Source organism: Onychomys torridus, chromosome 22, assembly GCF_903995425.1.
Source record: "Onychomys torridus chromosome 22, mOncTor1.1, whole genome shotgun sequence".
NCBI classification, from domain to species: domain Eukaryota; kingdom Metazoa; phylum Chordata; class Mammalia; order Rodentia; family Cricetidae; genus Onychomys; species Onychomys torridus.
Genome location: NC_050464.1, coordinates 40,366,794 through 40,389,738, shown reverse-complemented (window position 1 = coordinate 40,389,738; position 22,945 = coordinate 40,366,794). Strand labels below are relative to the sequence as shown.

At 52.0% G+C, this 22,945-nt stretch overlaps 1 protein-coding gene across 3 annotated transcripts in view; it reads right to left on the bottom strand.

Moving 5' to 3' along the window:
- The window catches only part of Sez6l (seizure related 6 homolog like), a 158,601-nt gene extending 138,309 nt beyond the window's left edge, over positions 1-20,292 (bottom strand). For all 3 annotated transcript variants that reach the window (XM_036172644.1, XM_036172645.1, XM_036172647.1), the window contains exon 1: positions 19,788-20,292. In XM_036172644.1, the coding sequence (XP_036028537.1) occupies positions 19,788-19,884 (97 nt within the window). In that variant the 5' untranslated portion in view covers positions 19,885-20,292. The remainder of the gene's footprint in view (positions 1-19,787) is intronic.
- Positions 20,293-22,945: the final 2,653 nt, after the last annotated feature.

Genomic DNA, 22,945 nt, shown 5'->3' with positions numbered 1-22,945 from the left:
AAGAAGCGTGGACTTCTGAGTTAGAGCAGCGCAGAAGTGAACCCAGCTGTGAGACACCCTCCCCGCCCCAGCACAGGACTTCACATCCCCATGGCATTTTCTCATCTGTGATACCAAAGTACATGACTCACTGCATTGCTGCAGGAAGGACATTTAATTTCTTCTGGGGCAGGAGATACACAGCAGGCACTTTATACATGATATCCAAGCAAGTTGATGGATTCCATCCCTGCCTCAGTTTCCATATCTGTAAGTCATGGATTCTTTCAAAAGTCCCGTTGGAGCTTACAAGGTTTCTGGGTAGACTAGCAAGGTAATGAATGGAAGCTGAGGCCTATTCTGAAAGCCAAACGCAGCCTAAGTGTCGGCAGTATCACATCTGCTAGTGCTAAAGCAATCGGAGTTACTCTGTTATTAATACTTACAGCTGGTATTAATCCTTGTTATGACGCCCTGCCACGATTATAGCCACTGACGCTGTGAACGAATACTAATGCCTTCTCTTCGATCCCGCCTGCAATGTTTCACATCGCCCTCTGGGGTTAAGAGGGACTATGCTTGAAATAAGAACCTGGGATTGTGGCATTTCTGTCGAATCCTCTGCATTTCAAAAACAAATAAGGCAAGGGCTCTCTGTATAAACAGACACGGATAAACCTACAACCCAGCATGGGGGGGGGGGGAAGCGGGGAGACGGTGAACACAGCACACACAGCCGTACACTGCAGCCCACAGGGACGACTCTGATCACAACCAGGAAGGGGAAAAATGGCCACGGGGTCTCTGCCACACCCCCTTCAAGACCCAGATCTTTTTCCTTTCTTTGAATCCAGGTTGGCCTCAGGGACTTGATCTGATTCCAGGAGTGCAGCGTGCACATCCCAGTGCTGCCCCCCAACTTTTGGCTTTTATTCTTCTAGACAACTCCCCCTTAGAAAGGGGCCACACTGGGAGAAACCCGAGTCAGGGCAGCGTACATAGGAAAGAAGCCCCACTTGCAGGCCCAGGTGATCAGGGCTGTCAACACTGACCCCTAAGAAACTTCCAGCCCACGGAAGCCTCTGGATGCTTGTGTATCTGCTCAGTACCCCGTGTAGCAGAACAGCTTCCCTGCAGAGCCCAGCCAGATCCCAGACACATGAGACTCCTGCTTTTGTTTTTGTTTTTGTTTTTTTGTAAGCCATTAAGCTCTGGGATTCTGTAGCAGCAGGCAACTCAGAGCAGGAGACAAGGCTAAATCAGCCCATAGCACTGGGAAGGCTCCCTGGAAGAGGAGACATTTGGTCACGGGGATGCGGGGGATGCAGGGGATGTGTGTCATGCCTATGCAGGGACAAAGGCCTCCAGCTGCCAATCATAGGTCGTCCCTCTTCTTACGTTGGTACCAAGTCCAGGGATCCAGGGCAGAGCTCTGTGGATGAGCAGCATTCCAAGCCTTCTCTCATCCGGATAATGGAGTAGTCTCTATAGGGATCAGCCCGGCGCCACCGCTTTAAATCAAAACGACAGGCCCTCCAAACTGGTTCAGGTGGCTCGTGCATTTATATAAACGTCTTTTGCCAGAACGAGCTTGCGACGTCTAATTCCTGCCCCAAGCACATTTTTATAGTTAAGCTGTACTGTAAATGTCATTTAATTTACCCAGTAACGTTGGGCAGGTAGTAAATGGTAGCATACACTGGATTCTTTTTGGGGGGGGGGCAGGGCGGTCTGGTCTGATCAGGATTCAGGAAGAGGAACTGTGAATTAATCATGGTAGGCTCCGATTGATAGTTTTTCAGTCCCTTCTCTGCTGTGTTTCCTGTGTTCTAGATGTTAAGGGAGGAACAAAGAAGGGCTGTGATGTGCCTGGTAGGTGGGGGGGGGGGGGGGGGGTGGCTGGCCAAGGTGAGCTGGAGGTATCAGCCAGGTGGGAGCCCTCGGCTTCTAGCAGTCTCTCGCCATCCTCCTGCCCCTTCCTCCCTGCGCTGGAGAGAGGCTGTGACCAGAGAGGGTGCTAGGGGCAACATTCCAATGTCCATGACCTTAGCTGGGGCAAGAAGCAACCCGTGGGCTGCCTGATGGCAAGCAGGGGGCAGTGGAAATCATCAGGCCCTCTCTTCAAGGAGCTCCCGAGGGACACTGCTTTATCTATTTAATATTTCTGCTTCATAAACAGTGTTTTCCATCTCTCCACCCTGCTTGCACACGAAGCTGAAAAGACCCCCTCCTCATCTCCTGTCCCCCACGGTCCTGTGGGAGCCTGTCTCTTCCACTTCAAAGATTCTCGGTCTGGCTGAACGCCACAAGCTTCCAGGACCCTGTGTCAAAGTCCAGCGTGGAGGAAGACCCCTGCATATGGGCTCAGTTTGCGCCTTGGTGGTTTTTTCCTCGACCAAATACTTGAAGCAAATTAAGGGGGAGATGGATTTATTCTGGCTCATGGTTTAGACTACAGTCTGTGGTGACAGAGACGGCATGGGAGGGGCAGGAGCATGAGGTGGGGCTGCTCACGTTATGTCCTCAGTCAGGAAGCAGAGAGCAGACAGGATGAGGGGCCCGGGCTGTGATGTCTCAAGGCCTGTTTCTGCTACATCTGCTTCCCCTGTGGACATTCCTCGTCCTAAAGGTCCCAGACCATTCCAGCAGCTGAGGAGGAAGCCTTCAAACATGTGCACTCTTGGGACACTTCATGTTCAAATCACAACCCGTTAGCAAGCACACACCTCCCCTCCATCTAACATCCGTGAACGCACCATCTCCACTCAGAGTCAGCACCCTCCACATGACTCCAGTGATGGCTGAGTTTCCTGATGCATGCGCGCACGTGTGTGTGTGTGTGTGTGTGTGTGTGTGTGTGTGTGTGTGTGTGTGTGTGTAAACCTGGGGCCAGTGTTGAGCTCTTCCTCGATTGCTGTCTACTATACTCCCCAAGGCAGGGTCTCAACTGAACCCAGAGCTCTCCATTCCACTAGCCTACCTAGCCAGCTTGCTCCAGGGCCAGTCTCTGCCTTTTGAGCCCTGGCCTTTATGTGAGTTCTGGGGTTCCATCCTGGTGAGGAAAGCACATTAGCCTCTGGGGCATCTCCCATCCTAGAACAACTTTCTCTTTAACGTCACCCCTGAACTCCGCTGTCCTCTTTTTGGGGACCCAACCACACTGGCTTTACACTATTCATTCAAATGCTTTAAGCTCTGGCCAGTTCCCCACGGAGAGCAGGTAATAGCGGCTAGAGTGTCCCCCACCCCAGCTGCAGCCGGTCCCCTGCAAGTGAGGGAGCAGAAAGGCAGGCTGATGGCTGCCATAACTCATGTCCAGGGTGCCAGCCCTGGAGCACCACAGACCTGCACCTGGCATACAGGAGGCCAGGGTGTGATCGATTACACACTTCACGGGCCACGTTTCCCTGGCTCATTAAAAGAGTTAACTGGATTTACCAGGAAGATGAGCCATGAGAGTATGGCTGCCCTGAGTGGGGAATGAGGTGGGCGGAGAGGAGCGTCCACCTCCATCCATGTCACTGGGAAGAAGCGGACCCTCTTAGGGTCACAGAGGTAGGATTCACACCTGGGGCCACGTGGGCTGCAGCTAGTCACTCCATCTATTCAGGTCTCAGTGGTAGTTGTGCAGTGGGGATGCAGGAGCTGGCTCCAAAGGCCAGTGTGGGGCTTCATTGAGGAAGTAAATATAAACACAGTGACTTCGAGGAAAGACTCACAGAGGGAACAGGCTAGTGACCAGCCATCCGGGCAAGAGTGGCTGGGGAGAAGGCTGAGTCACAGGAGAGTTTGCCACCAATCACAAGGACCTGGGTTTGGGTCCCCCATATCCACATAAAAAGGTGGGCGTAGAGACACATGTCTGAAATCCCAGAACTGAGGAGGCAGAGACAGGGGGACCCTGGAGCTGACTGGACAGCTGAACTGGAGGGCTCCAGGGTCAGTGAGAGACTCTGCCTCAAACAACATGGTAGAGAACAGTAACAGAAGTGTAAACCTCTGGCCTCCACACACATACACACATGAATACACACACACACACACACACACACACACACACACACACACACACACACAGAGGCAAGGTTGACCAATGCATCAGGAATACCCAGAAGCCAGTGTGAGAAGCTCAATTATGGGTTCTTGGCGGTGGGCATGGGATTACCTGGGCTTCTGGGTCTTGCCAAATATCCTACATGATTTCTTCTACTGATCTAACGCAGCCTCTAGAGATGGGGATGTAAAGGCCCAGAGAAGGCTAGCCACAGTCCCAAGGTCACACAGCTGACTCTGACATTCTGAGGCTGTCTATTATTACGTCCACACATGTCTGCCCCCTTCTCCGACACTCTAGGGACACACATGTCACCACTCACCCCATTATGCAAATGCTGGGTGTTCTGCATGCTGGGAGGATTCAACCCAGTTCATGAAATATTAATGAATACCGATGGGCTGAATGAATGAGTGAAGTCGTGAATGAGCAGTGGTGGGATCCAAGAGAGTCAAAGTTCCCGGAGGGTGGGCACTGCTCTCTTTTGCTCCAGTGGCCAGAGCAGAGCCCAGGAAAGAGTCATACAAATGGTTTGCTGCTTAATGGTGAGTCAGTGTGCCAGCTCCTGCCTTTCCCATGGCCTCCTGGCACTGAGGAACTCATCGAAGACTGTGGGTGGAGCAGGCCCACTAGCTCACCGTAGCAGAGATACCTCCTAGGTGCAGGCAGCGGAGGTGGGGAGGCATCCGAGATGAGATTCAAGAAGGGTGTATGGGTATGCTTAGGGGGATTCTGCATCTTATTCCCATCACATCAAAGAGAGCAGTAAAGGAGGAAACTAGAAAGAATCAGAAATGCGTACGCTTCACTCGAGGCCATCCTGTAAGACACCACGCCTGCTCTCTGCAAACTTGTTTGTGTCAGGGAGCAAAGGACCAGAGGACTGTTGCATCACGGAGCCTCTCTCAGTTTCCTTATCTGCACAGTAGGCTTTACTTTCCACAGTGCTGGTTCTGCAGCTTTGTTTGTGAGTAGCGACTTGTGGTGGTATTGTGCTCCCCAAAATATTGTGCACCCTAATAAACTTATCTGGGGTCAGAGAACAGAACAGCCACTAAATACAGAGGCCAGAAAATGGTGGCACACACACCTTTAATCCTATCATTTGGGAGGCAGAGATCCACCCAGATCTCTGTGAGTTCAAGGCCACACTGGAAACAGCCAGGCATGGTGACTCACACCCTTAATCCCAGGAAGTGCTGGCAGAAAGCAGAAAGGTATAGAAGGCGTGAGGACCAGGAACTAGGCTGGTTAAGCTTTCAGGCTTTCGAGAAGCAGTTCAGCTGAGATTCATTCTGGATGAGGACTCAGAGGCTTCCAGTCTGAGGAAACAGGATCAGCTGAGGAACTGGTGAGGTGAGGAAGCTGTGGCTTGTTCTGCTTCTCTGATCTTCCAGCATTCACCACAATACCTGGCTCAGGTTTGATTTTATTAATAAGACTCTTTAAGATTCCTGCTACAGAAAGTGCAATAGTGGAGTCCTCCACTGTGCGTCAGGGACGGCTCTTCTTGCTATTTGCAATAAACCTCCCCAGGACCTGGAGTAATTAATTTGTTTGGGAAGAAATCTCATTAACTGATTGTCCAAGTTAATACTTTGTGGGACACACTTGGCTGCCTCTCTGGACCCCTCATCAGAGCACCAGGTTGTGTTTTCCCAGGCATAGCACAGAATGAAACGCCAGCACATTACCGTGACCACCAAAGTCAGGTGCATAGAGAGCAGGCTCCTCTTCTGCCCTGGTGAATTCTGGGATGGGTATGGCAGGCTCTCTGGGAATGACACATTTATTTGGCTCATTAAAGAGCATCAACCAGGTGGTTGCTTTTTAGGGAGGAGGGCAAGCCCAGGCTAGCTTGTTTGGCTTATAGACAGCAGCCTTGGAGTTAATGGAGTTCCAGTTCTGGCTCCCTTAAGGGTCCTGCCTCTTACCTTGCAGTGGACTGGTCCACAAGGGACAGCAGGGGACCAGGGACACTGGAATTTCACCTGAGTTCAAAGCGCAATAATACACCTTGTTTGTGTACTACTGTGCCTTTCACACCTACTAAGCACTCAGCACAGGCAGAATGTGCTGAGGCAGACAGTAGGTCTTCAAAAGTGGATGGATCCTGACTTCACCATGAATTGCCCCTCCGTCACCACAGGCACTAGTAATTAAACCCAAGTCTGTACATGACACAATGGTAGGGATTCTAGTACATTCCAGGAATCTCTCTTTTGCAGCATTCTGGATCTGCTTGATTTGCAACTCAGAGAGGGAAGTGGTTGAGAGAAGGCCCTGTCCTTTCGACCCCCTTGCTCAGAGGCTGCCCCACAGTATCCTCATGCACACAGGTGCCTGGGCTCAGGGAGGTCCCAGGACCCCTACTTTATCTCCAGGGTTCTGTAGTTGAGCTGAGCTCATCTTTGCTTGTGAACCACCAGCCAGAGAGTGAGGGATGCGCCCACCTGTCTCTGCGCCTTTTGCTTGGAGCCTCAATTTTATTAGAGAAGATAGTAAAGTACCTTAAATTGGGAAGTAGAGCGTGGATGTGGGGTCGTAAAGCCACTCTGCTCTCCAGCGCATCAAAAAAAATGTTTTATCTACTGGGAATCATAAAAGTGCAAATTCTGTCCTGGGTTGTTATTATACACCGAGACGCCGCTGTCATCACAAGATTCCAGGAAAGGCTGCACTTTCATTCACATCCAGGAGCAGCTAGCTGAGTAACCTGCTTGGAAGCGCACATGCTGTTTCTACAAAGGTGGAACACCTGCTGATGCCCTGAGTTTGTCAGGAGACCAGTGCATCTCTCTGTAAGACCCGCCTACCCAGGGAGGGGGCTCAGTGGGTGAAGTGCTTGCCTACTACCCACGCAACCTAGCTGCATGCTGGTCACCTCAGCTCTGGGGGAGGGAAGGAGGGTGTCTTATTAGCTAGCTAGTATAGTCAAATGGACAGTGGCAGGCTCAGTGAGAGACTCTGTCTCAAAAAATAAGGTGAAAAGCCATTGAAAAAGATATGCATATCAAAGTTAACTTCTGACTGTCATATGCACACACACACACACACACACACACACACACACACACGTGAGTGCACCTACTCATGTACGTACGCACACATGCCCTTTCCAACACAATAGTTCCTGCATACTGACTCAGCTGACACACACCGATCTCTTCAGGCCACATCCGGCCTTACCTGAGCTCATGTAGGATGTACAGTAGTGGGAGCCTCTGTCCCTGCCTGGGAGGCTCATCGGACCCAGCGAGGAAGCAAGGCTACCCCTGATGACGGTGACACATCTGTCCGGTGCACCCATCACCGGGTCCTGCTGTGTGTGAGGACACACCCAGGCTCTGCGTTCCTTAGCTTGTAAGTCCTCCCTGCAACCACACAGTGGACCACTGCCATTTTCACTTCATAGTTGGTGAGGCCTAGACACAGGATAGCAGGGGCCTGCTCACACGGTCATGCCTTTGACATTTGGATCAGTGAGGAGCTCTAAAAGCTAGATGGAAGTTCATGAAGAAAGAGTGAGAACACAACAAAACATTCTTTGTCTTTAACCCCAACAGAAGCACAAGTATGCAAATTAGCCTCAGCACATCATTTTTATTTATGCCATAAATTAGGCAAATTTCCCCTCCTGAAGCCCTGGAAAATGAGGCTTGATTCCACATATTTTGCATTAATTTCCAAGGCAGTTGGCCCCAAATTAGCTTTACAACTTGCTAAACCTGCTTTAAAAGGGGTGCAGAATGGAGAGGGCTATTCAGAAATCTTCAGGGAATGAGATGTTTGAGGGGGCGCTCTGTGCCCTCTCTTTGAAGATTAATGTAGGGGTGTGGTGTACTTCCAAACCCGGGGCTGCCACACACAGCTGCATAGGTTGTACACGGATTAATTCCAGGCTACTGTCTGCCTGGAGTGTGGTATGAAAGGCTCCTCGTGGGGCTGTGCAGGGAGGTGATCCTGTGTATCCCCTCTGGACCGTGCAGAGAGTGAAGGAAACACTTTGAATCTCCCTTTACAGATGGAAACAGGCTGGAGGAGTGTGTGGCTTCCTCCTGCTCACGCAGACTCACCAATCCAGGCAGAGCTCAGTCAGTTCTGTGGGGGTACTTCCTCCTCTACAATCACAGCCCCCCAACCCCCCAACCCCAGGAGAGCTCTCAGGACCTGGTCAGTGAACCTGCACCTGCCTGGAGGCTTGTATTTGTTTCTTTTTTCTTTCTTTTGGTTTTTCGAGACAGGATTTCTCTGTGTAGCTTTGCGCCTTTTCTGGAACTCACTCTGTAGCCCAGGCTGACCTCAAACTCATAGAGACCCACCTGCCTCTGCCTTCTGAGTGCTGGGGCTAAAGGCATGTGAATCCACTGCCCGATGAGGCTTGTAAAACACAGCTGGCCATTGGGCATCCCCTTCCCTCCCCAGGCTAGCATCTCTCCAGGCTAGTGCATTCCACCATCTTTCCCTCTCTACTCGGAGTAGGTCCTGGTCCAGATGTCTACGCCTTCTCTCTTTATACTCAGCTTGATGTTTAGAGTGTGTCAACTTTAAATGAGTTCACATTCAGCTTTCTTATGTCCTCTGCTCCATCAACTCAAACTGCAAATTCCCATCCCAAGTCAAGGGTGTGGAGAATATATATTTTCTGTAAATGGTTTTGTTTTGTGTCCAAATACTTTACATCTTGGTTGTAAATCCATCCATCCATCCATCCATCCATCCATCCATCCATCCATCCATCCATCCATCCACCCACCCATCCACTCATCCACCCTTTCAGTCACTCTGCTCACTCATAGAAATGATAAGAATCAACTTTCACCCTCAAGGATCATCCAGAGGTGAGGAAGACAGTCACCATGGCTGTGGGGCCTCCTAGCTTGTGGCCATGATTGTTTGTGTGTCCCTCCCCCAGCCTGCTGAACACATATGTGCCTGCTGGAGCCACATCTTAGCACCCTAAAAGTGTCAAGGAGACAGCAGAGCCCATGAGCATTGTCTCTCCTGGCCATTGTTCTATTTGGCTTATGGATCTGAGTGACCTCGCTTCATGTCTGGGTTAAGCAAGCCAGCCCATTTCATGGCACAAAGGGCAGTGTAGGACCAGCCGCATTCATCTGGGAGCTAAGAAAAAGCTGAGTGTCCTTAGCTTAGTTAGGACAGCGATGGCCTAGAATAGTCTTGTGCAATGGCTTTCTGGGGGAGATGGGGACTGGTGCTCACTCCACTGTCCAGCATGGCAGCTGCCAACCATGGCAGACTGCTTGAGATGCGGCTGGAAAGACATGGGAAACTCTAACCCTACTGAATGGTCACCACATGTGCCAATTGGCAGGGCACAATCTCTGGCAGAAGCTAGAGACGTCGTCATAGCCCAGGATGAGCTGAAGTGGGAGGGTGGTGGACATGGTAAATGGGAGTCAGGTGACTAAGAGGGAGCCAGTGCCAGTAGATGCACAAGAAGTGCAGAGATGGGAGGGTGGCTGCCTGTGACTCAAGCGCTTCAGGAGGCCCGGGAGTTCCAGGCTAGCCTGAGCTACACAGCAAAACCTTACCCTAACAAAACAAGACAAAAACTCTGGAGCAAGCCATCCTCCGTTCTTGAGCTGTCCTGACTGAGTCTTTGTTTTCTGCTCCATTTGGGTTTCTACAACACAGTCCCTCTGACTGGGAGATGTGTGGATGTGAGGAGTTTGCTTCTCATAGCAGTGGAGATGAGAAAATCCAGTGCCCAATGACAGCTTGCTGCTTACACCCCAGCCTTCTCAGTGTGGAGTCTGGGGTTGTCTTCAGGCCTGTCTTCTGTTCAGTCCCATGTACGTGTGTGCAGCATGTGTTTGTGTGTATGTGGAGGCCCAAGGCTGATGTCAGGAGCCTTCCTTTGTACCTGATTCATTGAGGTAGGTTCTCTCCCTGAGCCCAGAGCTCACAGACACTAGTCTAGCCAACCAGCTTGCTCTGGGGGAGCCTTCCTCTGCTTTCTGAACACTGGAATAACTGGCAGGCTGCCATGTTGCCATGCTGCCACGGACCTGACATTTCCATGGGTTTGGGGGAATCTAGACTCTCATCTTGATGCTTGTAAGGCAAGTGATTTACCAGTCATGGCCTGTCCTTAACTCTGGCCTCTTTTTTAAGGTCACTAATCCCATTCTCAGGGCCCCACCCTCTTGCTGATTGCCACCCACAAAACCCATCCTACCCAGGGGTGGGGTGGGATTTGAACATATGAAACGTGGGTGGGGTACAAACATTCCACTGCACATGCCCATTTACGATGCTCAGTTTTGCATGTGCCTCCAAATTGGGGGCAGGTGAGGCTAGACCAGGAAACTTCCACCCAGAGGCCCATGCTCAGCACCTTTTCCCTCTATGGTTTGTCCAAAGCTCTAGACCAACTCTGGGCACTGGACTTTGAATCCACCAGCCTGGTCCGGTTTCTTGTCCGAGGCTGGTACTGACCACATCACTTTTGTCCCAGGCAACCTTCCCAGGTCTTTACAACACAGGCCCCCAGATTTCTCCTTCAGCAGCAGTTCTCCAAGATCCACAGAGGGATCAAGGAAGCCCCACAGGTATCTATGGCTATGGCTGGATCTCCCAGAGCCCCTGGGGTTCTGCCCACTTGACTCAGGCCATCTCTGCAGATGACCCTGTTCCCAGGGGCAAGGCACTCTAAGGGTACCTCAAGGATGCAGGTGCCAGCTCATCATGGAGGCTCATGGCTTGACATTGGCTTCCTGTCTAGCTTCCCCATTTGGATCTATTTATGATGCCTTTGGCTTTGTGGGCTGTGGCTTCTCAGCTCAGAAGACATACATTTGAGACAAGCGAGGAGTCTACACTTTCCCTTCCTCCCCCACTCCTCCCTTCCTTTCTCCCCCCCTCTCTCCCCTTCCTCCACAGGGTTTAGATCTGTATCTGAGGCTGTCACGGGAGTCACTATGTTTTCTCATTCTGGTGATCCTCCTGCCTCAGCACACATCACTGAACCTAGCCTGCTTCCCGGAGTCAGAGCCAGGGTGAGGACCTGAGTCCTAGCTCTGCCGCCCCTCCAGTAGGACTTTGAGGCACATCTTCCTTGTGTCTGGCTTTCTTTAATAAAAATGGGAGTATGGGAGAGAGACAAAGGCAGGTGGGGACCCTAGAGAGCTGACTCAAGAGGTGGACACTGCAGACCCTGGGAAGGCTATCAGAATGCCACCAACAAAGGCACGTTGTCATTAGGGTGGGCAAGACAGAGACTGCCACCATAGGCCAGGTCTGTGCCAGCTCAGGACATAACACATCCACCAAGCAACAGATTTAAAAGCCAGGCTGCTGACTCTGAAGCCTGATGTTTATTAATATCTTTGTGTTTTCCCAGGATTCAGTGGGGGTATGTGCTGATTTTGGAGCTGCCAGGGACCTAAGAGAAGACAGATCCCAGGGCCACCTGTAGAGCATCCACAGAGTTTCTATATGGCAATGAGCTCGGCTGCAAGAACAACCGTATCCAGCATTTCTTCTGGAAAGAAAGATGGCTTCCGGAAGACCCACTGGGAGCACCCATTATCATTGTACAGCGTTTGCACAGAGGGGCCTTCTCTCATTACAGGGTGTATCTCTCTCCTCCCTCGTGTTTTGATTTCCCTCTGTTCCTCCGTTCACTGTAGACATCTTCAGCGGTTTCACATTTGTTGCCTCATTGATTTTCCTCACAGCCATCCTACAAGGGAGGACCCCGTGATCATCCTCTTGTAAGACAAGCTGCCTGGGATCACACAGATCTGGGAGGTTCAACTCCAGGTCACCATAAAGAAGATGAAAACAACTTAGCTTCATTGACAAGTGGTCTGTGTGCTCACACTGGGGCAGATCCAGGCTGAGGAGTTTTTGGATGCTTAATGTTCAGTCAAGTCATCTAAGAAACGGGCGGGGGGGCAGGGTATGTGAACAAATAATGAGTGAATTACCCATAATTGAGGGATGAATGGGGGGCAGAGAGCCACATGGATGGCCTGGGAGGAGATAAGCAATAGGCAGCTTCTGGGTTCGAGGCTAGCAAGTTCCAGGGTAGCCTGGTCTACACAGAGAAATCGTGTCTCTGACTTCAAGGTCAGAGAATGGTGTTCGTCTTTTGTGTGGGGCCAACGCAGGCTCAGGGAGCTACAGCAAGCAGCTCAGGGCTGCACTCTGAAAACAGCTCACTGGGAATTTTATCTCATGGCCTCAGTTGAGCCAGCAGGAGGTTGTCCTAGGGGGTGGTCGGGGCTGCAGGGTCAACCTCAGTAAGAACGGAACGTTGCTTCACATAGGAGCCATCTCCCAGGTCTGAGCAAAGCTGAGGTGACAACTTCCTCACAGAGCAAGCCAACTCAGGACACCTGACATCTGCTCCTGGATGAGAGGACACCTGCCAGTGTGGAGTCCTGCCAGAGGGACATGCTCTCCAGGCCGCCTCAGTATCTAGGACAAGGCTGGGCTTTGGGATCCAAAGACCCTGGGTTTGAATCTCACTTCAGTCATGGTTTGTCCATGAGACCCTGTGTTAGGGTTTCCGTTGCTGTGATGAAACATGACGGCCAAAATCTACTTGGGGAGAAAAGGGTTATTTCAGCTTACAGTTCCACACCACAGTTCCCCACTGGGGGACGTCAGAGGCAGGATTCAAGCAGGATAAGAATCTGAATGCAAAAGCTGGAGCACAGGCCGCACAGGAGTGCGGCTCACTGGCTTGCTCCTCATGGCCCGCTCAGCTTGCTTTCTTATATATTCAGGACCACCATTCCAGGGGTGGCACCAATAACCAAATCAGTCACCACTCAAGAAAATGTACCACAGGCTTGCATGCCAATCTGGTGGGGGCATTTTCTCAACTGATGTGTCCTCTTTTGAAATAACTCTAACTTGTGTTAACTTGACATCAAACTAGCCATCACAGACCCTGAACAAATGCCTGGGTGTTCCTGAGACTCAGTTTCCCCTTCTGTAAAATTCAGCTGTTGATGTCACCTGACAGAGTTGGACAGGATCAGGTGGGAGAATGCAGAAAAGGCACAGAGTAGACTCACACTGGTCTCATGAGAAAGCCAGGAAGTGGGAGTGTTTGGGGTCTTCCAGAGCAGCCCCATCTCCCTGAGGTTCAACTGTCTGGTGAGTGCCAAGCTCACGATTGTCCTGGCTTTTCCCAGCCCTGTGAGGGCTGCCTCATGGTAATGATCAACCCACCAGCAGATGGAAAGACTTTGGCTTGTGGCTAGGAAGTGACTGTGTTTGTCCTGAATTCTGATTTCTCTTCCATTGTGAGAAATTTCAGTCAGTTTCGACTGAGCCAAGGCTGTTGGGGCTATTGACTGGCCTTGCTTTATTCTTCTTCTTGGCTGTACAAAATAAACCCTGAGCTCCCTCTTCTGAAGCCTTGACTTAGGAAAATTCTAGCCGACCCAGTGATCTCCATCACTGGCCCCTGAGAGCTGGCCCCACCTGGTGGCTGTATCTTAGTGGAGGTTTGTTCCCTTATGTTATTTCTACAATAGGGCAGGACCCAGTGTGCACAGCCCATCCCACAGGCTGTGCCTGGGTTCAAGGCTTCCCTGGCCATCTCTGCACGATGGCTGGAGGTAAGACTTCAGCTGCTCTAAGTTTTGTTTCATCATCTATAGAAAGGGGGGAAGCTGGGAGGCCTAGAACCTGGGACCATAACCACGGCATGTCCTCACCACGTGCTCACCACCCACCACCTCAGTGACTCGGCACCACTCCCTACACCTTCACTTCTGACTCAGTTTACCCTCCTTATCCTCAGCCTGAGTGCCAGGCACTGCACCAGTCACCAGAGTGCATTCAACACCCACCTTGCTCATGCCAGTTGGCCCCTGCTGTGCGGGGCTTTGGGACAGGGAGGCATCAAGGGACTTGGTGTAAGGGGTGTGTGTTTTGAGGATAGGATTCGGGGGACTGCGGAAGTGATACCGTGGGTGAAGCATTTGTTGGATAAGTTTGAAGACTTGAGTTCAGACTCCAGTACCCACGTAAGAGCCAGATGCAAGTATGTGTCCCTGTGACTTCACTACTGGGGAGGGGGAAGCAGGTGGAACCAGGGGATTCCAGATTCAGTCTCCAAAAGTAAGGTTGAGAGCTACTGAGGAAGGCACCCAGCGTCAACCTCTGGTCTGCACACCTGCACACACACACACACACACACACACACACACACACACTACACATATACACACACTCAGACACACACAGACACACACCACACACACAGATACACACACACACACAAGACACCCACACACTACACATATACACACACTCAGACACACACACACACACACACACACACACACACACACACACACACAAGACACCCACACACTACACATATACACACACTCAGACACACACAGACACACACACACACACACACACACACACACACACACACACACACACACACACACACACACACACAGGTCTCATTTTGTAGCCCAAGCTGGTCTAGTACTCACAATCCTCCTGCCTCAGCTCAGCTCAGCTTTCTGAGAGCTGGGATGATAGGTGTGTGCCGCTACAACTAGCCAAGAGACTGGTTTTCCTAAGGGAACAATAGGTTTTGTTACATTCATCTCAAAGTGGACAGCATGATGTCATAGGGCATGTGGTGGCACATAATGGTCATCAAGCACTTGGGAGGTAGAAGCGGGGGGTTAGGAGTTCGAGGACAGCCTGGGATACATGAAACCCTGTCTCAGCCCCTCCCTCACGGCACACGCACTACATATACAGTAAAATGGGCTCTACAGCAGAATTCATTGACACCCTGTTTGTGTCACACAGTGACTCATCCCGTCTCTCCAAACGAGATTCCTAAATGTGGCACCTACCCTCCAGGTTAAGAGAGTAGCACACAGGCCTGGGATTGACACAGCCTGCTCCCCATTTGTGATCCCCTTCTCTTGGTGCCTCAGTTTCCCTTATCTGCACATCAGGAATAACATGCATTTCTGTCTGGTGGGTTTTGTGGTAAGGGTTTTCCACACGATCCTCACGAACCACTCAGCACGAGGCTTGGAACAGAACTCCCTCCGTAATGGATGTTTTCGTGACTTACATACTCTGCTACAGTTGAACCGAGGCCACACAAGTCTACAGAGGTACCCTACCCTGTCCCCCTGCTCCAAGCCCCCACCCCCACAGAGCCAACGTGTTTACTCTGTGCTGTTGTTACAGACACCTCAGGGCTGCTTCCATGTGCATACCGGTGGGAGGCTGCATGGCGACTAGTATGTTCTTAGCAGCTGGACCCCACTCCTTTGTGAAGAGACCCCCCCTCTCCATCTGTAGTGAAGGGCAGTGAGCACCATGGCTCACGTTCTTTTGTTCCCTCCCATCTAGGGAGCTCCTGGGGTCTGAGGGAGCAGGGCGAGCAGCAAGTGTATCTGTCTCTATCCTCCTCCTCCTAGATCCTGCCTGCTCAGGGTTCCCATGCCTGAGGTGGAATTCTCTGCTTGGTACCTGCTGCATCCATCCCTCCAGGGCTACTGGATCAGCAAGTCTTTACCCATCAGGCCTGGTGAGAACCATATATGGCCACCTGTTAGATTTTCCCTCCACCCAAAGCACTCAGCTGACAACTCGAACCCTGTAGATCTCTTGCTGGGGTGCAGGTACATGGCAGGAAATAGTACCTGGCACAGGAACACTGTGTCTTGAGTATTGCCCATGTCTGTCCCCATCCATTCGTCAAAACCCCCATTCCCAATAAGATGATATCAGAGCACAGGTTTTGGAAAGTAATTGAGTTGAGTTGAAGCCTGAGAGGTTGGGCCCCAAGATTGAGATAATGGCCCTTGGAAGGTGAGGACACCAAGCCTCACTATCTTTGGTAGCCACGTGAGAGTGAGGATTCAGCCATCAAGTTCCAGTCCTCATCAGACACCAACTCTGGGGACCCTGTGAACTTGGACACCACAGGACTGTGATTAATGAACTACTGTGTTTCCAGTCATATAATCTAAGGGATTTTTGTTACAGCAGCTTGAACAGAGCCACGTCAGAACCTGAGCCTTTTTCTAGAAGCCTCACTCATGTACTCTTTCCAATCTATCGTGTTTCATTGTCATTGAGGTGAACGCCGATTCCTGGTGGTGGGTTTAAAGCCACACAGTACGAGGATCTGGGAAGGAAAGCTGTGTATGTCATGTGGTACTGAGTTATCCCTTGCTAAAAAAGCTGTGGGCAGGTAACTAGGGCTGCCTGCTGGCCCTCCTCCCTCATGTTGGCTTAAATCACCTCATCATTTATGTGAACGTCTGTGTCACCCAACTTCAAGAGGCTAATTTCTTGGTGCTGGTTCATAGAGGAAGTTTGCTCAGGAAAGCAGAGATGCATTAGGCGTATATCGAACGTGTGTGTGTGTGTGTGTGTGTGTGTGTGTGTGTGTGCGCGTGTGCGTGTGCGTGTGCGTGTGTGTGTGTGTGTGTGTGTGTGTGTGTGTGTGTGTATGTGTACACGCTGGTGCGCGCGCACCAGATGTGTACCAGCTTCTTTGATACCAGTTACAGAGTCCTATAAACACCCTTCCAGGTTGGTCCCATCATCCCTGAATCTGCTCATGTCCCACAAGTGGCAGAATGGAGTCCCACACACGATGGTCGCTTTGAAGGTCAATCGCAACCAAGCAATGGAGTGAGTTTGGACTGGGGTGGCTCTGAGTTCAAAGCCACTCTTCCTAAACCCTGCTAACCAGACACTCACCAGAACAGCCTCATCTCTGTCATGGAGTCCAAACAGTGGCAGAGAAGGATAAGTTGGGGTCTGAGTTCTAATGATACCTTCCTGGGAACAGCATTCTTCTGCCTGCTTCTCATCTCTGCTTTTCCCCTGTTCACTGTGTGTCAAAAGCTGGCAGTGACCTCTCCCTGAGAAACAGGGGCCAAGCACACTAGAGGAAGAAGGGCGTGGAGCCGAGGCCCTCTGTCCTAGATTTCAGTGTGACACACACACACACACACACACACACACACACACACACACACACGGAGCTTCTTTCTTCCTAACCAAATCTTCCTCTTTCCTTCTCTCAGGTACCAGCTGCAGCTTTGAGAGCCCCTAGTGGAGGTACACAGCATGTGCCTGCAGTAGCAATCAACACCCAAGCAGGAGAGTCAGTGTACTGTACTCCTTGAATGCCTTGCAAGAACGGACTCCTGACCCAAAGTCACGAAGCAAACTGCTCTGTTTGGGAAATGTCCTTTCTCCTTGGAGAAGAAAAGGACTGGGATAGTTTCCTAATGCCATGCCCAGCAGAGCTGTGCAAAAATACAAGAAGAATCCTTCAAGTTTGGATCAGGTAGTCAGTCCCTGGTGGGAGCAGTCAAAACTCCTTGATAAAAGGACAGCAATTCAAAGAAAAACACAGTTAAGAGGCTGTAACAGCAACACGTGCCAGAGACTGGGGGAGGCATGGAGTTAGAGTCTTACTGAGCAATACTGAATTTGCTTTGTTGATCCAAGGGAAAAAGAAAAGAAAACTCAGTCCTACCATGTATGTGCAGTTACTCCCCACATGCACGTCTTAGACAAGAAGGGTCCTCTTCAAAAACAAGCTACACTTCATACTTATTCCCGACTCCCAGCAAGACAGCCCAGAGAACATGAGCCCTGCATAGGAATACTGCAACAAGTCCCCACCCCTCACAGGCATGCAGAAATACCAGTCTGCAACACTGGGCTCCTCCAACACCTCTCCTGTCTGGTTTGAGTGGATTTGAGCTACAGGCTAAAAATAGAATTTATTGTGGAAGATCAATTGTTTCCAAATGGACTGTTCAGAACTGGCAGTGCCCATGGGCCACCCTGGCTCTCTTCTTATGACTCAGTCAGAACCCCATGGTTAGTAATGAGCCTTTGGAAGAAGTGTATCAGTGGACTTTGATTTGGTGGTGACCTGAACTTAATTAAAAACATATGCTCAGTAGCCATGGTGTGGAGCAATTGGAAAACACAAAATGTCTAATAAGAAAAAAGTCAAAACACAAATGCACACACCCTGGTCTTTCTTTTACACACTGGCACACACCGAGGACTCAGGGTGCAGAATCCTGATCTTGGGTGACATTTCTATACATACCATTAAGACCCCACCCCCCACCCCCCATGCCCATAGTGATGTTTTAGAGAAGGTAAAACTGAAAGGCAGAATGACTTTAGAGAAGACAGCAAGCCCCTGGATATCTTTGAGTTTCTCGTGTGTGTGTGTGTGTGTGTGTGTGTGTGTGTGTGTGTGTACAGATTTAAGAGCTGGGGCAGGGCAATCTGGATCCCATTCAAGGCCACCACGCTATTGTTGGAAAGAGACAGCTAATTAAGAAAGGGCATGCTGGGTAGAAACCATTGATTTAAACTACATCTCTTTTCCGTCTTTCCCAGGGAAACTGCCCAGACCTGGCATACATTGTGTGTGGTGGGGGAGTTAGTATCAATATGTTTTATTAAAGAAGGGCAAAGAATGTCCCTGCTCTCACTTCTGGGCCCAACAGTTAAAGAAAAGAGACTGGGGATAAATGCCTGAGGGGGGCACTCCAGGCTGCAAGGAAGAGACCAGCATCCAGAGGCAGGGCCTGAGATTTCTGAGAGCTGTCCGGGGCCTCTGGTGCTGAACTCAGGGGTCCAGAATTCCCTGCCAAGATGCCGCAATGCTTGTCTGTCCCCTGAACTCCAAATCGAGAAGACCCAAATGAAACGGAACTCCTGATGGACAGGGCGAGCACCCCATGCTGTGTTCAGCTCAGGCAGACTCCCCAGCCATGTTTTGAAGTTACCATGTGGGGGAAAAAGAGTCACATCTTGCCAAAAGAAGGAGAGGTTAAGCGGTCCAAACCCAATAGCCCGACGCACTAGGCTCTCCCAGCGTCTCCAGCCAATCCCCATATCTCTGGGTGGGGGGTCAGCTTTGGATAAGTTAGATTATCCGCTCCTCTCCACCTCTGTTTCTCACTATAACTTCCTGGGACCCCAGCAGGGGGGAGCGAAGGTGTGGCTCCAGGCAGAGGAAGGAACTGACAAGCTCCACAAACCCAGACCCCCTTCCTAATCTGCAAGCACGTGGCTTGCACTAACACTCTTTCCTCATTCCAAATATCGACGAGGGAGGCTAGGCTGTATCAGGGGGAGAGGGGCCCCAGCCACTGATGTTCTGACATCTCTTCTCACCAAGTTCTGGGGAGCCCTGAGCTCCCCTCTATCCGAGAAAGCCACACCCAAGTTCAATTTCTTGACACCTGGCTGGGACCCATCCGGGGGACAGCCCCTCTGGGTAGCTGGAGCCAGCGTGGGATGATGGGATGGGAGGGAATTTGGTTCTGGTGACAAGCAGTCAGCTGTCCCCTTCCCATACCTATCCTCTTCCACAGAGAACGACAAAATAACCTGGCAGTCAGCCCCGGGTGCAGTTACAGAGAGCTTCCAGAATCTGGAGGTTTGGAGAGGACTCCACTCCAAGGAGCTTCCCCGGACTACAAAAGGGAGTCTGTTCCCAGCCTGAGAGACCAACGAAGGACCCGAAGCCCAAGGCGGGAGTCCTTCAGATGCATCCCCACCTCCGCGCTCAGGCAGGGATGAGATGCCCAGTCCCGAATCCGGGCGGCCCGGGGTGGTGGTGGTGGTGGCGGCGGCGCGTGTGTCCTCGACCAGCCGCGACCCCCTACTGCCCAAGTCAGCCGCGACAACTTTGCCCCCTCTGGGCCAGGGTCCTCGGGGTACTTACCTTCCGCCCGAGCTGCTGTGGGGCTCCCCAGAAGCAGGGCGACCAGAAGCAGAGCGATCCTGCCGGGTCCCGCGGCGTGTGGCCGTGCCACGGGCATTGTGGCTGCGGAACCGGGATCCGGGCAGAGAGATCCGTGTGGCGGGGTCCAGGCAGAAGGATCCAGACAGCGGAGTCTAGGCAGAAGGATACAGGCAGCGGAGTCTAGGCAGAAGGATACAGGCAGCGAGGTCCAGGAAGAAGGATCCGGGCAGCGGGATTCAGGCAGCTCCGTCCAGACAGAGGGATCTGAGCAGAAGGCTCAGAGCAGCCCGTTTCCCGAACGAGGTCCAGGCAGAGGGATCGGTGCAGCGAGGTCCAAGCAGAGGGATTTGGACAGAGCGATCCGGGCAATAGGGTCGAGGCAGCGGCTCCTGGCGGACGCGCAGCCCACGGTAGCTCTGGCCGAGCTGCACCGGGCGCGGGCGACAGGCGAGTGAGGAGGAGCCGCGGGCGGCGAGGGAGCGGAGGGCGGGGGCTGGGGCCCGAGCGAGCGAGCGAGCGAGCGAGCAGGAGAGAGAGCTAGCGAGCTAGCGAGTGATCGAGGGGGAGTAAGCGCGAGGAGGCGGCCAAGGGCCGCTCCGGGGCAGCCTGGCCCTCCGGCCCTGAGAAGTTGGTGATATGGCCGTGTCCCAGATGGGCCCAGGGTCCCCTCTCTCTCCGCGGATGCTGGGGCAGCCAGACAAGACGGAAGAGCGCCTGATGTGTCCTTGCAAACCCAGTCGGTCAGCAGCAGGGCTTCTCTCTCCTCTGCAGAGCCTTTTTTTTCCGGCCCCTGAGGGCCCCACCCTCCCAATGCCCTGGAGCTTCCACAGAGAGTCCCAGTAACCTAGGAAGTCACACCGACTGCATCCAGGGACCTCGCTGGACCAATAGACAGGACCATGGAATCCTGTCTGATACCAAGTAGCTCTCCACCCTGGAGACGCCCAGTCAGACTCTTAGGTGTAGACCCACCACCCATGTTAGGATCCCAGTTCCATCCGCTACATTCTCATTCTCAACAGGGCCCTGAAGATCCTCCAGGCTTCCAGAGCCCGAGCCCCATTTCCCCCTCCCCCCAAGGAAATCTTTGGGTCCAGGTCCATTCTCTGGCCGCTGCTGTCCAGTTCAGATTCTCCAGCAACGGGTCTTTCTTCCACAAACAGGAGACAAGCAGCCCCTTGTAGCCAGGCACTGGCCAAGGGCCAGGTGGGAGATGCCTCACACCCAGGGAGACCGACTGACCTCCTTGTTCTGCAGTTTCACAGGCCCAGCTGGCTTCCCAGGCCCCTCACCCCAAGTGAAAAGCCCTCTCCTCCTCCACCCCACCTTGCCACTCTGCACAGGCAGGGAGCAGATGGAGGGAAGGTTGTAGCAACTGGGAAAAAAATAATGTCTTTAGCAGAGTGGAGGAGCTGGGAATCCCTAAAAAAGGAGTGGGGGAGGGGAGAGCTGCAGATGGGAGGAGAGCCCAGAGGAGGGAGTATTCTGGTCCAGGCTGCAGAAGCCCCTGCACCCTCACTGTTCAGATGCTCCTGTACAGGCCATGCACTTGAAGCTCAGACTCCTATCAGGCTTAAGATGATGGAGAGCACACTCTATTTTCTCCATGCTCACCTGGGCTCTTGGGCCAGTAAAGTCACGTGGATTTCAAAAAGGGCAAGGTTGAGACAGGGACTTAGAAGGCCCGCTTCCTCCTCTAGGGGAAGCCCAGGGTGCTGTCCTGCCTTCCTGCCCAAGGGACAGCAGGTGTAGGGAGCAGCCTGGCCCATCCTCTCTTCTCAGGGCTTGCATAGGACTAGCAGCAGGCGGTGGGTCAGTAACTCTTGAAGAACAGAAGCATTAAGGAGGAATACAGGAAGATGGAGGCAAAAGAAGAACAATGGAGCCGCAGGTGGAGGCCAGAGTAGGAAGGTATAAATACCTTCTGCTTGACAGACCCTGTGGCAGGGTGAGGTCTGTCTGTTCCAGTTTCACTATGATCAGCATCTCCACTGGACCCTTACCAAACAGGGTCCACCTCTCCAAAGGCACTCAGCCAGGAAATGGCAGGATGTGATCAGTCAAGGCCAGGCCTGAGTTGAAAATCAGACCCTTGTCCCCGTCCATGATCCTTCCCACCGACAAGGTGGCTGGCTCTGGGCTGTGACCGGGTAGCTCTTCCCGGCTCGCTCTTCCCGGCTCTTCAACACATTACAAGTCCATCACTGCAGTCGCCATTTAGGAAGGGTGGAGAGTGTCTAGCATGAGCTTGTGTAGACTATCAACCCACGGTGGCTGTAGACTAGTTCAGTTTGTGCTGAAACTCTGTAAAAGAGAGAAACTCAAAAATCTGAAGACGTGGCATTGAGAGTGTCAGGTGGATGAAGGTCACCAGCAAGAAGCACCAGCTGGGGACAGAGCTAGAACAAAAGCAGTGTGTGGGGAAGATCTTCCCCATCACCAGACCCATTTCACAGAAGGGTAAACTGAGAGGTGGGAGGCAAGGTGACATGCTTCACACTGTGCATGGTCCAGCTCTACCCAAGTTTGTGTTCTATCTACTGCCATATTATGCCTGGATTCGGCTTTGGAGTCAGTGTGACTTCCCGTGGCCACTGTCAACTGGGTAGAGGACCCCAGGTTCTGTTCCTGCAGTTGGAGTGAGCCTGCAGTTCTATCCTCCTTACATGCTGCTGTGCAGTCAAAACCAGTCTGTGAGGGTGAAGGCTGGACCCTGACCTCATCTGTCTCTGCAGAAGGCCAGGAACAAGAGACTTGTGCTCTGTGTGCTCTCTGAGTTCTGGTTTCCTCTCTTGAGGGGTAAAGGCAAAAACAATGTCTGTCATGTGGAGTGATTGACAATGCGCAACAGTCTCCTCCAGGCAGGGCAGGATGCTCTGTGCATCCTCACAGACCGAGGGAGAGGACCACAGGGCTGGGTCAACTCAAAGCTTCATCTGGGTTTGGCCTCAGTCTGAGTAACTGTTGTCAGCAGTGCCCTGGACCATGAGGGAACTGCAGAGCCAACCCAGGTGCCTGTGGTCACAACAGCCGTGCAGACAGGAAGCTGGAGCTTCTGACCCCGGCTCTGCCTTTCTAAGCGTCTATGAGTCACTTGCCTCTCTGGACTTGGTCTCTCAATCTGTCTACCTATCAAT